Source organism: Lutra lutra, chromosome 5 (assembly GCF_902655055.1).
Source record: "Lutra lutra chromosome 5, mLutLut1.2, whole genome shotgun sequence".
NCBI classification, from domain to species: domain Eukaryota; kingdom Metazoa; phylum Chordata; class Mammalia; order Carnivora; family Mustelidae; genus Lutra; species Lutra lutra.
The window spans coordinates 151782939-151796315 of record NC_062282.1 but is presented as its reverse complement, the minus strand read 5'-3'; the positions used below and the strand labels follow the sequence as shown (position 1 = coordinate 151796315).

The window sequence follows — 13377 nt, the reverse complement described above, 5'->3', positions numbered from 1 at the left end:
TGTAGGGCTCACTGCATCTTAGCCAGGCTGGGCAGAGAGTCAGGGAGGTGATTCATAGCCATATGCTTGGACTCTCCACAACCTTTAGAAGGATTTTTAAAAACATTTTAATTATGGAAAATTCCAAATCTCTGTAAAGGTGGAGTTTCACGTAAGGAGTCGCCTGTCCTTGGCAATGATTAGCTCAGCAGAGCTGTGCCATCCAGATCCGTATGAACCTGTCCCCACTTATTTTGAAGTCAATCCCAGACATCGTGTTGTTTCATAAATATCTCACGATGGATCTCTAAGTGGTAAAAGAAAAAAAAAACACATAACCAAAAACAAAACAAAACAACAAAAAAACACATAACCACGTTCACCATGAACATTAACAGCATTGCCCTAATAGCCTACTTTTGAACTCTGCCCCCAATTTGAATTTTTAAGACCCTTTCCATTTCAATGACAAACTCAGAAAAACAAATACAGGCACACCCACCATCTGGCTGCCAGGAGCTGCCCCATGACTTCAGATGCCAATGTTAGAGGCTCAGAATATTTCATGAATTGGGTGGGAGCTGTCAGCCAAAGAGAAGAGGCGGATTTAATGGAAAAGCAACGCATGTCTACCCAGAAAGGATTTTGTTTCGTTTTGTTCTGCCCTTCTCATTAAATTAAAAAAAAAAAAAAAAGCGCTGGGGAGTGGGGTTGATGAAGAGAGAGCCATCAGGCTCCCTGCATCATAGCCCTGAGCCCTGGTGCTGAAGACGGGCAGTGCCCTAGACACGTCTGAAGACAAAAAGGAGACGGGGACACACGGGTACAGCTGAAAAGCCGTAGCCACGTGGATGTCAGTGGGTTTAATTTTATGATGATTGGATCATATTTCTTTTAGTTTGAGCTTTCAGGACTTAAAAATACAGGGTTCCTGGGCTGTCTTATTTGCGAACCTTTTTAAGTAGCTTTACTGTGAAGGTAATTTTGAATTCAAACTAGCAGGCGGCAAGGTGTTCTGCTTTAGAACAAGATCTATTTGAGGGGCACCTGGTGGCTCAGCCATTAAGCGTCTGCCTTCAGCTCAGATCATGATCTCAGGGTCCTGGGATTGAGCCCTACATTGGGCTCCCCACTCGGCAGGAAGCATGCTTCTCCCTTTCCCACTCCCCCTGCTGTGTTCCTTCTGTGGCTGTCTCTCTGTCAAATAAATACATACAATCTTTTAAAAAAAATAAAACAAGTTGTATTTGAGAAATGCCATTCTGGGGCATGCGTGCATTTTAAATGTTAAATCTCAGCACGTTCTGAGTAAGGCAGCTTAAAGTCCTAGCAAGGACACTGGGAGCCAGGTGCACATGGGTTGGCTCGTCTGTCACCCACAGCTGCGTGGCCCCGAGGGAACAAGGCAGTACTGGTTCCCTCCATCTCTGAGGACCTTGTCCTCAAGGGGGACGATGACTCACGTGGGGCTGCCATGGAAGTTCAGTGAAACCATGACTGATGAGAACGTGCTTGCTGTGTAAGGAGTAGCCAAATCTTGAATCTGAGAATCAACTGGAAAAATTGCCGAGTATGGATTTTCCTTTCTGAGAACGTGCCAGCTGTGCCTGGGCCCTGATCGCTGCATAAGAGTAAGAGTACATGAGTTGGGGGGCCGGGGGGCTTGAGCTGGCAGAGCCACGGTCCTGGAAACACATGGCTGAAAGGGGGGATCCATGTGGCAGGTGAGACTGCAGACACCCTCCTGGCATTGCGCTACTGTAAGGACCGCCGGGCCCTGACCGTGGGCGTCACCAACACCGTGGGCAGCTCCATCTCCCGAGAGACAGACTGCGGTGTCCACATCAATGCGGGGCCGGAGATCGGCGTGGCCAGTACCAAGGTCAGCACCTCCCACCTGTGCCCTGGGGGAGGGCCTTGGCCAGATGGGTGGGGAGGGGGCAATGGTGTGTTGGGGGTGGGGTGGGCTGTGATGTGCTTCTTCCCATGTGGTCCACAAGCACACGTTTGCCCCTGCTCTGCCTGAGTCACCATTTTATCCACAGGCTTATACCAGTCAGTTCATCTCCCTGGTGATGTTCGGTTTGATGATGTCTGAAGACCGAATTTCACTACAAAACAGAAGGCGAGAGATCATCTGTGGTTTACGGTCTTTACCTGGTATGTTCTAGAACTAAAGTTTCCTTATCGTCTCTCATAAACAGTGCTGTTAATCAGTTCTTCCTCCTGAAAACTTCCTGGTTACCACTAGATGCCTCCAGAAGCTCCCCCTGGGCTGAGATTAAAGTCCACACTGCCCACCAGGCCTTAGAATCCTGCACACTGGGCCCCTGACAACTCTGACCTCCATTCTACTTCCTCCCTCCCTCCCTGGGCTGCCTCATGACCTTCTTCTTTTTATTTTTCTTAAGATTTTATTTATTTATTTGACACAGAGGGAAAGATCACAAGTAGGCAGAGAGAGGGGGAGAAACAGGCTCCCCGCTGAGCAGAGAGCCCGATGCAGGGCTCGATCCCAGGACCCTGAGATCATGACCTGAGCCGAAGGCAGAGGCTTAACCCTCTGAGCCACCCAGGCACCCCACCTCTTGACCTTCTGATGCTCAGCAGTGCCAAGGTCTTTCCACCACAGGGCCTTTGCACTGGCCCTGTCCTCTACAGAAACCCTCTTCCTCTGGCTCTCCACACAGCTGATGGCTTCTCATCATTTGAGTCTGAGTTCAAATGTCTCCCCCTGGGACCCTTCCTGGCCATGCTAACTAATCCCCTGTCCCAGCTACAAAATGTTAGCCCATTTCTTTTCTTTAGAGCACATGGCATGATCTGAAATTACCTGTTTTCCCACGTACTTGCTTGTCTCCCAACTGATGTGTCTGCCCCGCGAGCATACCACCCTATCCATCAGCATCACTGCTGGATGCCTGGTGTGAAGGCAGAACAGGTGCTCAGCAAATATCTGAGAAGGAACAAAGGACCTTGAGTCTTTTCCTGTCCCAGGCTGTTCCTTCAGTCTCACCCAACTCCCCTCTTTTGCTAGGTCCCATCTGTTGTAGTCTGTGAGATCCTGTGTCTATGACCCGGAATCTCAAACTCTTTGGGAAGACCATGGTTTCTGCAGTCATTCACCACACAGGGATCAGGGCCCAGTGGAGTTTCCTGCCCCGTGTGCTATCTTGGGAGTGCCTCTCCTTTGGACACTTGTGCTCCAGGGATGCAGAAAGACCTAGTGTGTGTTCTTTGTGCAGCCCTGGGAGTGTGAAATGAAACAGACCTCGCCCCTGGGCTGATAAGGAGAAGCCTAGACAGGCTGGTTATGAGGCTGGAAGGCAGCTCCTCCCAGAGACAGGGAAGAACTGGGTCCTCCCTGGGAGCCAGGGGCAAATCCCAGAAAGCATGGTGAAGGAAAATCACCATCTAACCTTACAAAGCCCAACGATTTAAATCTGGCCAACTCAACAGGCTGAAAATATGGATGAGAAAATTCTTCTTCACTTTAAGCCAGATACAAATGGTGCAAAAACAGTACTCGACCCTGATGTCTAAGTCAGCAGTTCCTAAGATGTGGTCTGCAGGTCCTAGCGCTAATCTCACCGTAAACCCTATTTATAATAAAAATATTTATTATATTTATGTATATTACATATGTTTATTATATTTATATAAATATATATCCATTATATATTTATATATTTGTATATTTATTGCATATGTATTATATATTTATTATATTTACATTTGCTTTTTTTGCTGTGTGGACATTTGCAAAGGCAGTGGTGGCCACCGTTGGCACCGTAGCACACCCCACCATGCACCAAGCTTGGCTCACAGAGATGTCCTTCATGCTGCAGGAAAATGCACTAATCTTAGTAAATTGCAAAATTTTATATGTTCTCTTCGACAAAATGGGAAGTGTGCATAAAGCACCCTGGAGAGTGTGATGGTTGTTTCCAAGACAAGCACCCTGAGATTGTTAGAGTACCAACTTGAGTATGTTACAGACGTTTTCTCAAAAAAGAGCAAAGTTAGCCTGACACTTCAAGAAGAAAAACTGACAGTATCTCTTGACAGTGATAAACTTCAGGCTTTCTAGTGAAATTCAGGATCTGGAAAAACTTGTAGCTGGTGAGTGTGAACTTAACCCCTTCCCACCACTTAAAGGCATCTCTGATCAGGCCGTGGTGATTTGAACACATGTCATTTCTTAAAAAAACATTTTATGATGAAATGTGTCCATTTTTAGAAAATTTGCATAACACAGTGAACCTACATTTTCCAAATGGCCAATGTGTGATGTTACAAAAGTATACATGTGTAAAACCTCCCTTTAGATAAGTGCAAGATAGACTGATATTTTATTTTTAAAGTCTCTTTTATTTATTTCACAGAGAGAGAGATCACAAGTAGGCAGAGAGGCAGGCAGAGAGAGAGGGAAGCAGGCTCCCTGCTGAGCAGAGAGCCTGATTTGGGGCTCGATCCCAGGACCCTGAGATCCCAGGACCCTGAGATCCTGACCTGAGCTGAAGGCAGAGGTTTAACCCACTGAGCCACCCAGGGGCCCTAGACTGATATTTTAATGTCACAAGGTAGGAAATGTTTATGGATGTGATTTCAGAGTCTACATTGGCTACTACTCTTTTAAGAAATTACTGTTTCTTGTGGCACCTGGATGGCTCAGTGAATAGTGAAATGTGACTCATTTCAGTGACTCGAGTTCAAGCCCAAGTTGGGTGCAGAGATTACTTAAGTAAATTAATTAAAAAGAAAAGACATTACCATTTCTTGAGTCTGATGTAATATCAGAGAAACACATACACGAATATCTGAAAAAGTTATTTAAATGCTTCTTCCTTCTCCAAGTATAAAACTCTGTGAGGTTGAATTTTCTTCCTATACTTCAACCAAAAGAGTGTATCACAACAGGTTGAATGAGGGAAAAGATGTGAGGATCTAATGTCTTTATTACAGAGTCAGGCATTTTTAAAGATTTATAAAATTATAAACCAGTGGGGTGCCTGGGTGGCTCAGTGGGTTAAGCCTCTGCCTTCAGCTCGGGTCATGATCTCAGGGTCCTGGGATCGAGCCCCGCATCCGGCTCTCTGCTCAGCAAGGAGCCTGCTTTCTTCTCTCTTTCCCTCTGCCTGCCTCTCTGCCTACTCTCTCTCTGTCAAATAAATAAATAGAATCTAAAAAAAAATAAAAAAAATATATAAACCAGCACCATACTCTAACTTTTAAAAGTGTATAATGGGTTTATTGTGATTTTTAAATGAATGAATAAAAATATCTTTAATTTTCTCAGTTTCTAATCTGATAAGTACTGATAGAACCAACAGAAACTGAGTGTCTTATGGATTCACAATCATTTTTAAGAGTGCAAAGAGGTCTTGAGACCAAAAAGTTTGGGAAACTTTGGTCCAACCTACACTGGTGTTGTCTCTAGCAGGTGGGCTGAGTGGGGACATGGGACATTAATTTGGGGTGTCAGCCCTGAGCCTCAGTTGCCTCACCTGTAAAATGGAGCTAGAAATAATACCTCCCTGCTCACCTTAAAAGCTTAAGAAAGTATGAACATAAACATAATCCTGGCTAATCACCAAGTTATTTCCCCATAATCTACATTTAAAATCCTTTGGAACTAATGTGAAGAAGCCAAGTGCATCAAGTGGTGGGAGTTCCTAAACTCTGTCTTACACGCCATGATTTTTCTGTGTGAATCTTGCTAAGAAATCTGTATGACTGGCATCACCTCTGCTGTATTTGTTGCTATTTAGGGCTGATCAAGGAAGTGCTGTCGCTGGATGAGAAGATTCATGACCTGGCCCTGGAGCTGTACACACAGAGGTCACTCCTGGTCATGGGACGGGGCTATAACTATGCCACGTGCCTGGAAGGAGCTTTGGTGAGCCTCCCGTGCTCCATCACCGCCCACCAGCCCCTGCATGAGGGCTCTCTGCAGAGTATCCCTGTTAGCCCTCAAACTTCCAAAGGGAGCTAGAGATCCTAACAGAATGAGCTTTGAAAGCCAGCCTGCTTTCTTTTTTTTTTTTTAATTGGTAACTGGCTATTTGGTGGCAATAAAGATCCCAACCCAAGCCCGAGAGCTGATGGAGCGTGGGCAGGTGCCAGGATGGCGGGGCTACGGAGGGGGTGGGGCGGTGCTGTCCAGGGGCTGAGTCTAGTCTCTGCTTGCTGCTCATGGATGGGAGTGCCCAACCAGAGTAGATGGGAGACAGCGTCACTGGTGAGATGGCACTCGGGACCCAAGCCATGGGCATCATCCCTGGCTCAGCTTGGTTCCCCTCCTCTTCCTAGGGAGCAAGTCCCTGATCCTTCCCCGTCACCTGCATCTGAGAGTTTTACAAGCGGTAGGGGTGAGTGGGAGGCAAGGTGCATGAGCTGGAGTTGCCCCAGTGGCAGTGAGCTCCAAATTCCACAGGCTTCCTGGGCAGGCTCTGATCCCTGGCAAAGCAAGTGAAGGGCTGGGCATGCTGCTTGTGGGGTCAGTGGGGGGGGGGGGGCACAACAGGAGCAAGGCCTGGGTGGAGTCTACTTGCCTCTCCCCCATGCCTCTGTCGCCTGGTGTGGGAGAAGGGGGGGCTCAGCTGCAGTGCCCCAGTGTCCTGGTAAAAGATGCATATTCAGCTGTATCTCCGAGTCAGTCTTCACGGGAAGAAAGAAGCTTTTACTCCGGGGTTGGGGCACATCAATGGCCCTTTTGTGGTCTCCTGGGGGCTGGCACTCCAGCTGTCTACAGCATTCCCATCCCCAGTGGAGCTATACTCCCCACAGTGCCCCCCCCCGCCAAAATAAATAGTTGTAGGGGAGTTGAGAAATGTTTCTTTTGACACTCACCCATTCAGTGGCATAGGTTTAATGGTAACTGAATAGAAATGGGTCTCCCTAAACATTGGGGAAAATTCCAATAACAGCCCAGTGTGTAAGATTTTTCCTGGTGAGTAAGTTGGAAGAACCCTTTTGAAGTTATTAATGGTCTAGAATTGGGGGGAACAACCCATCAGATAATTGAAGGAAGGTATATCTAGACAGAATGCAATGCCGTCATTACAAATTATGACTGTGGGGAAGCCATGGGGCCCGGACAGAGAGTGGAAGGGGAGAGCCAAATTGGCATTGACTTGTCCATCCAAGATGGCGTCTATGCTGGGGGTGGTCTGGGACACAGGCTGTGTGCTGGGCTCTGTGCATGCTGTGGCCCCAGGCCCCCAGCTGTTGGCCACTTCACCCATTCATCTGCCCTGCAGCCCTCAGCTCCCTGCCTTCTGGAGTCCTCCCTCCCCTAGCTCCCCTTCCTCCCCTCTGGCCATCTGCTCCAGCCCTCCCCTCCCCACCCCGCCCCGTCTGCCTGGTGTCACACAGACCCCAACTTGTTTTTCCCCAGAAAATTAAGGAGATAACCTATATGCACTCGGAAGGCATCCTGGCTGGGGAGCTGAAGCATGGACCCCTGGCGCTGATCGATAAGCAGATGCCAGTCATCATGGTCATCATGAAGGACCCTTGCTTTGCCAAATGCCAGAACGCCCTGCAGCAGGTCACGGCCCGCCAGGTAAGGGGTCTCAGCTGGGCTGGGGTCCCTTTTCTCGTGTCTTCTTCCATACATGGATTATGAGCGGGCCTGACGCTGAGCAGGCTTGACCACACTACCCCTCGTGAGTGGAACACACATCACACATTCAGAAATGACTGGCCAGCCTGGGGCCATGAGCACGACGGCTCCTCAGGAACACCTTGTGACCCAGATTGGCCCGAGCTGTCCCGGAGCCCCAGCATGGAGCCGCCTGGAGCGGGGAGGGTGCACAGAGCTCCCAAGGGTTCCATTCTGGGAGGGTTCATGAAGGTACAGGGAGGTAAAATATCCAACAATACCCTTCAGCTAGCTGCCACCATGCCTGGCTCAGCACAGTGGCCAGACAGAAGCTGTAAAACACAAATGGCTTTACTTCTTTGCTTAAAACCCTCTGGTGGCTTCCCATAAAACGAGAGCGACCACAAGCCTGCACCCCCTGGCCCCTTCCTTCTGTTTCGCCCTCATGCCAAGCTGATCTCTGCTTCCATGACTTGGCGCTGGCTGTTCCTCCCCTGTGTCTTCTGATCATATTACCGTGTTTTGTTGCCTCTGCGGTGCTTATCTAGAATTCATCATTAGTTATTGATTGGCTGGTTTATGGTTTTTTCTCTACCCCTTGCCCTTTGCAAGGCACATGGAAGCCACTCAACAGGTGGGTGCTGAATGAATCCCACAGGCTGGCGATCACCCTACTGGGGAAGGGAGAGAAACTCACCCAACGGCATCCAACACTCTGTCCTTTGCGCCAGCTCTGTGCATCACCTCCCCCGTAACTGCAACAAAAGCAAGAGATCGCTGTGATCATGGCCATGAGGTTGATCTCAGAAACGCCGCTGTAGGTGAGGGGTGGTTCCTTCAGAGACCATCTGCGTGTTGTGATTCTATTTCTCGGCTGTAGGGTCGCCCGATTATCCTGTGCTCCAGAGACGACACTGAGAGTTCCAAGTTCGCGTACAAGACGATCGAACTGCCCCACACGGTCGACTGCCTCCAGGGTATCCTGAGTGTGATCCCGCTGCAGCTGCTGTCCTTCCATCTGGCTGTTCTCCGAGGCTATGACGTATGTCTGAAACTGTGCCGAACGCACCCCCCAAAGGGGAAAAAGCATAACCCCAGAGTTTGATTCCATTCTTAAGTGCTTTTTGGTGTAAATATTCATAGGAGAAATTTTTTCATTTATTTTATTTTATTTTTTAAGATTTTTTTTTTTTTTTTGACAGATAGATCATGAGTAGGCAGAGAGGCAGGCAGAGAGAGAGAGGAGGAGGAGGCAGGCTCCCTGCTGAGCAGAGAGCCCGATGTGGGACTCGATCCCAGGACCCTGAGATCATGACCTGAGCCGAAGGCAGAGGCTTTAACCACTGAGCCACCCAGGCGCCCCAAATTTTTTCATTTAAAACAACTTTCTTTTTAAAGTAATTTATACCCCTTGAAAACAAGTTGCAAGGTTGTGAAGGCTATAGTAGCCTATTTATGCATCACCCAGAGGGTCAATGTTAATTAGCAAGTTCAGTAATTTATTCCAGTCACACGCCTTGTGCATGTGAATTTTTGAACACTTTTTGAGATTATATTGAGGATGACATTTTACATCTTCCCTTTAAATATATTTACAAGTATTTTCTTACATCTTGCACTTATTGAAGCAACATTTACAGTATTCCAAATATAATAACTTCCACAAGCAACATGTACAATATTCCAACACAGTCTTGTGGCATGGATTGTAGCAATGACTTAGGCAGTCTTCTGTTATTTAAACTGTTGCTAATTTGGGGGGAAATGGCTACATAAATCAAAACTGAAGTGAACATCTTTGTACATGTATCTTTCTCCCCCATGTAAGACTTGTCCTCAGTCTAGCAAATGACTCAACATTTTGAGACTCCTAACATGTATTGTCAATTTATGTTCCAGAAAAGAGCCCATTTACCATCCCACCAACAAAAGTGTAAAAGAGCATACAACTCACTGTGTAAAGAAACAGAAGTTTTATTACAATTTTATTTTGAGAAGCTTTTAAAGATGCATAACCTTGCAAAAACACCAACAACAATGTAACAGATAACCTAATGGTATACAAATCCAGAACTGCCATTGGCTAACATTCTGTCATATTTACTTCTTTAAAGAAAAAAAATGATTGTGAGCAAAAGAAGACATTGTAGATAAAAATTGAAGCCTGCTTTATCAAAAACCCCAGTCACATTTTCTTCCCAACCCCCACCACGGACTAGTAAGTCTCGTGAATTGAATGTGTGATCCTTCCAAGAAAAGTGAATATTTAACAGGACACACTGAGCTCACTGGTTTTAATAGCACGAATCAGATCCTTTTAATAGTGGGAACACAGCATGACATGAAGCAGGTGCCCACTACATGTCTATTGAATGAACTCAACATTATGTAGTTGAGTGATGTTTCTGGAATAAGGAACTGCTTCCAAGACTTCCAAGATGCAGGTCTCCAGGAACTAGCTCATGGCCCAAGATGACCAGAACACCCATCTCCTTGTCTTCGGATACTCTAATGATAGGCTTTGTGACACGGAACGTTGCTGAGCTCAATGGGGTCCTGAGCGGCTACTTTCTCTCGTTTTAGGTCGACTTCCCCAGAAATCTGGCCAAGTCTGTGACCGTGGAATAGAGAACAAGAAAGAGCCTGAGGAGGCCATTGCCACCTGTAGTGTGTGATTCGAGGCCCGTCCCAGGGAGGCCCAAGTGGGAAGAACAGCGGGCATTCTGTGTGTTCTGAGTAGAGCCCAGTAGAGCTTGACAGCTGCCACGTGCCTTGTACCCAAGTGCTTTGCTTACAGCAGATACTGTTTCTCTGTGTCCTGAACTTGTCAGAGGTTTATACATGGGAATCAGAGCGGACTTTTCCACTACTGTGCAATAGAGACACAGCTCTCTTCAGAGTTAACTGTGAACCTTTTTTTTAACCAACACTAGTTAGTTTTAAAAGACAAAATATTTATAATGATGATTGTATAGCTTTTAAGTTATTTTTCTAGTATGTGGCTTTCAGAAGCCAAGGTAACTCCCAGATCATGTACCCACCAGCCTCCTGGCAGGGGGGCATTCATCTCAGATTTGAGCACAAGGCATTGCCCCTCTGGACTCCTTTCTCCTTTCCTGTCCTCTCTGGGCTGCCCCTGAATCCCGTCCCCTGACACCAGGGAAGCCTTCCCCCACCACCATCATCTTCCTGCGCCTCCTATAAAGCCCTTCAAAATTTCGATGTCCTTCCAACGGTTTGTTTGCCTATAAATCCCTCCAGCTCTCCAACTTCGGCTCAACCTGATTGTAGTTCTTTTTAAGCCCAGGCAGTATTTTGGTCCCTGCTCCTACCTATAGTAAAACGCTTGAACTATCCCATGCAAGAGAGTAGTTTCAAGTGGGCGACCTTGCCCTCTATTTAAAAGCGTGCACAATCGAAATACTATGCAATTTTAAGACAATAAAGACAGTACAATTCTTTTTTGGCTTGTGGGTTTGGATTTCTGGTAATCTCATTCTTTTTTATGTACTCGGATGTTGAGGGCTCCTTAAAACAGGAAATCAGTGGGGTCCTATGGGAGTGAGCCCCATTTCTTGGTAGCCAATGGCATGGTGCCTGCACCTGTGATGGGCATCGTGAACATGAGGATTATTTCCTTTCCAGGGGGAACAAACTGTAGGATACTGGGGACTCTAGGTAGAGTCTGCTGAACGGCTGTTGGAGGGGGTTGGAGCACCTAATGCTGTTTAAGGTTGCCTGGAACCCGAAGGCAGCATGCAGGGGTGAAACTCTCAAGTTCACAATTTTTTTTTTTTTTTTTAAGATTTTGTTTATTTGAGAGAGAGGTGTGGGGAGAGCAGGGGGGAGAGAGAGAGAAGCAGGCTCCCTGCTTGATCCCTGGACTCCGGGTTCATGACCTGAGGCAAAGGGAGATGTTTAACTGACTGAGCCACCCGGGCGACACATAAATCTGTACTTTTTATTTCCATCATCACCAATTTTATTAATAGTCAGGCAGGAAGATAAGGAGCCAGGGACAGAGTTTTGAAGTCTTGTGGGGTCGGCATTTAGGCTCTGGAAGAAAGTGGCTATCCCAGATGGCTTGAAATGTGTCTTCACGACCACTAACTGGTGTGAGTGACTCTAGGACAATCAGACCCTTGCTCAGGATTAACTGTGGGCTACTCATCAACTCATTTTCCATCCTTTTCTAAGCCTTTCCAGTGTCATGGGGCTTGGCAACCTGGGAATTACTCTTCTTTTCTTTTTTATTGTGTTATGTTAGTCACCATACAGTAGGGAATTCCATTTCCAAGTTAAAATTCCACCAGTGAGAAGCATCATGGAAGATGTGGAAGGCAGTTTAGAAATCCTATTATTTATTGAGGAATCATGTTACTCACTTCTCCTCTGGCAGAAGCAGACAGAGCATGGCTTTGGCAGAGAGGACATCCTGCCCCCCTTAGCCCCAAAGTGCACATACTACGGCAGTGCTCCCTAAAACTCACCCACCACCAGGTGCTCCCGGCAATGGCAGAGGTTTCTTGCTGCCCTTCCAGAATCCCACTTCTGAAGGGCTGACAGGATCCCAGGAGCCATGGAGGCATCCTCTGAGCCCCACCCTCCCCCTCTCCCCACAGATTCACCAGGGTGTGAGTCAAGCCGGGAACCATGGCCTCATCCCTGACTCCCCCTCCTCCCTCACCCCCCACATCCCACCTCTAAGACTGACCATTCTACAGCTTCAATGGACCTCTTTTCTTTACATCAAGCTTTTTAGTATAATTTACATACATCAAAGGTCACCCTTTTTTTAGATGCCCACTTCTGAAATTGGATAAACATACAGTGATATGTTCACCATTTTAATTAAAATATAGAGTATACCCTTCATCCCCCCAAATTCCCTCCTGGCCCCCACTGATCATCCCTGCCCACCCCACCCCCACTTTGATCTTTGGCAACCACTGAACTAATTTTGCCTTTTCCAGAATGTTCTATAAACAGAATCATAGAGGTTGTAGCCTTGTTGACTTCTTCCACTTAGCATGAGGTTTGGGGGCACTTTTCCACGCCATGCATTTGTCAGGTAGCATTCCTCTGTAGGCATGCACCACGGTTTGCTTACCCAACGAGCTACATATGGGCTTGGGTTGTTTCTAATCTTTAACCATTTGGAATAACACTGCTATCTTTATGTCCGGTTCTTTGTGTGGACATGTTTTTATATCTCTCAGATACATATCCGGGAACAGGGCTGCTGGCTGGAATGACAGAAGTATGTCTGATGTTACCAGAAATTGCCAAACTGTTTTTACAAAGTGGGCATGCCCACTCCACTTTCCCACCAGCCGCGGATGAGAGTTCCAATGGCTCCACATGGTCAGCACCGATGTTCTCTTTTTTACTGCAGCCATCCTCGTGGCTGTGTAGTGGCAGCTGTGCCTCTTCATGTCCCTCAAGTCTTGAAACAGTTTCAAATCAGTTCCTTCTTCTTGACACCTGCCCCAGACCAGGCCTCACCTTCTCTTAGAAGGGCCTTTGCAATAGCTCCCTCACTGGTCTTATGGACACAAGCCCCCCATCTCCGAAACTCCATGGGCTCTAGTGATCTTTCCAAAATAAATACCTAAGCACATCGTTCACTTCCTTTCTTAACACCCCTCAGCAGCGCCCTTTCCCTCCACAGATGGGACCCCTACGCCATAATGCCCCAAGGGCCAGCAGGTAAGGGCTAATAAAGTCATGGCCAGAGATGTGTTGTAAGGAGTGGTGGGACTCTGGTGAGCTAGGGGCCTCCCCTCAAGGGG

At 47.2% G+C, this 13377-nt stretch overlaps 1 protein-coding gene and 2 long non-coding RNA genes across 3 annotated transcripts in view; 1 reads left to right on the top strand and 2 right to left on the bottom strand.

Annotated features, from left to right (window-relative positions):
- GFPT2 (glutamine-fructose-6-phosphate transaminase 2) overlaps positions 1 to 11046 on the top strand; it is a 42616-nt gene extending 31570 nt beyond the window's left edge. The window contains exons 14-19 of the mRNA XM_047729062.1: positions 1704 to 1861; positions 2025 to 2139; positions 5751 to 5878; positions 7379 to 7546; positions 8466 to 8627; positions 10169 to 11046. Coding sequence (XP_047585018.1) covers positions 1704 to 1861; positions 2025 to 2139; positions 5751 to 5878; positions 7379 to 7546; positions 8466 to 8627; positions 10169 to 10213 — 776 coding nt within the window. The 3' untranslated portion in view covers positions 10214 to 11046. The remainder of the gene's footprint in view (positions 1 to 1703; positions 1862 to 2024; positions 2140 to 5750; positions 5879 to 7378; positions 7547 to 8465; positions 8628 to 10168) is intronic.
- LOC125099733 (uncharacterized) lies at positions 89 to 2130 on the bottom strand. The gene is made up of 3 exons (XR_007127334.1): positions 2011 to 2130; positions 1443 to 1600; positions 89 to 286 (listed from the first exon to the last, which is right to left on the bottom strand). It is a non-coding gene; the product is annotated as an uncharacterized LOC125099733 (long non-coding RNA).
- A 486-nt stretch (positions 11047 to 11532) lies between the features above and the next one.
- On the bottom strand, positions 11533 to 12479 carry LOC125099734 (uncharacterized). Its single transcript, XR_007127335.1, has 2 exons — positions 12051 to 12479; positions 11533 to 11730 (listed from the first exon to the last, which is right to left on the bottom strand). It is a non-coding gene; the product is annotated as an uncharacterized LOC125099734 (long non-coding RNA).
- Between the last annotated feature and the right edge of the window lie 898 nt (positions 12480 to 13377).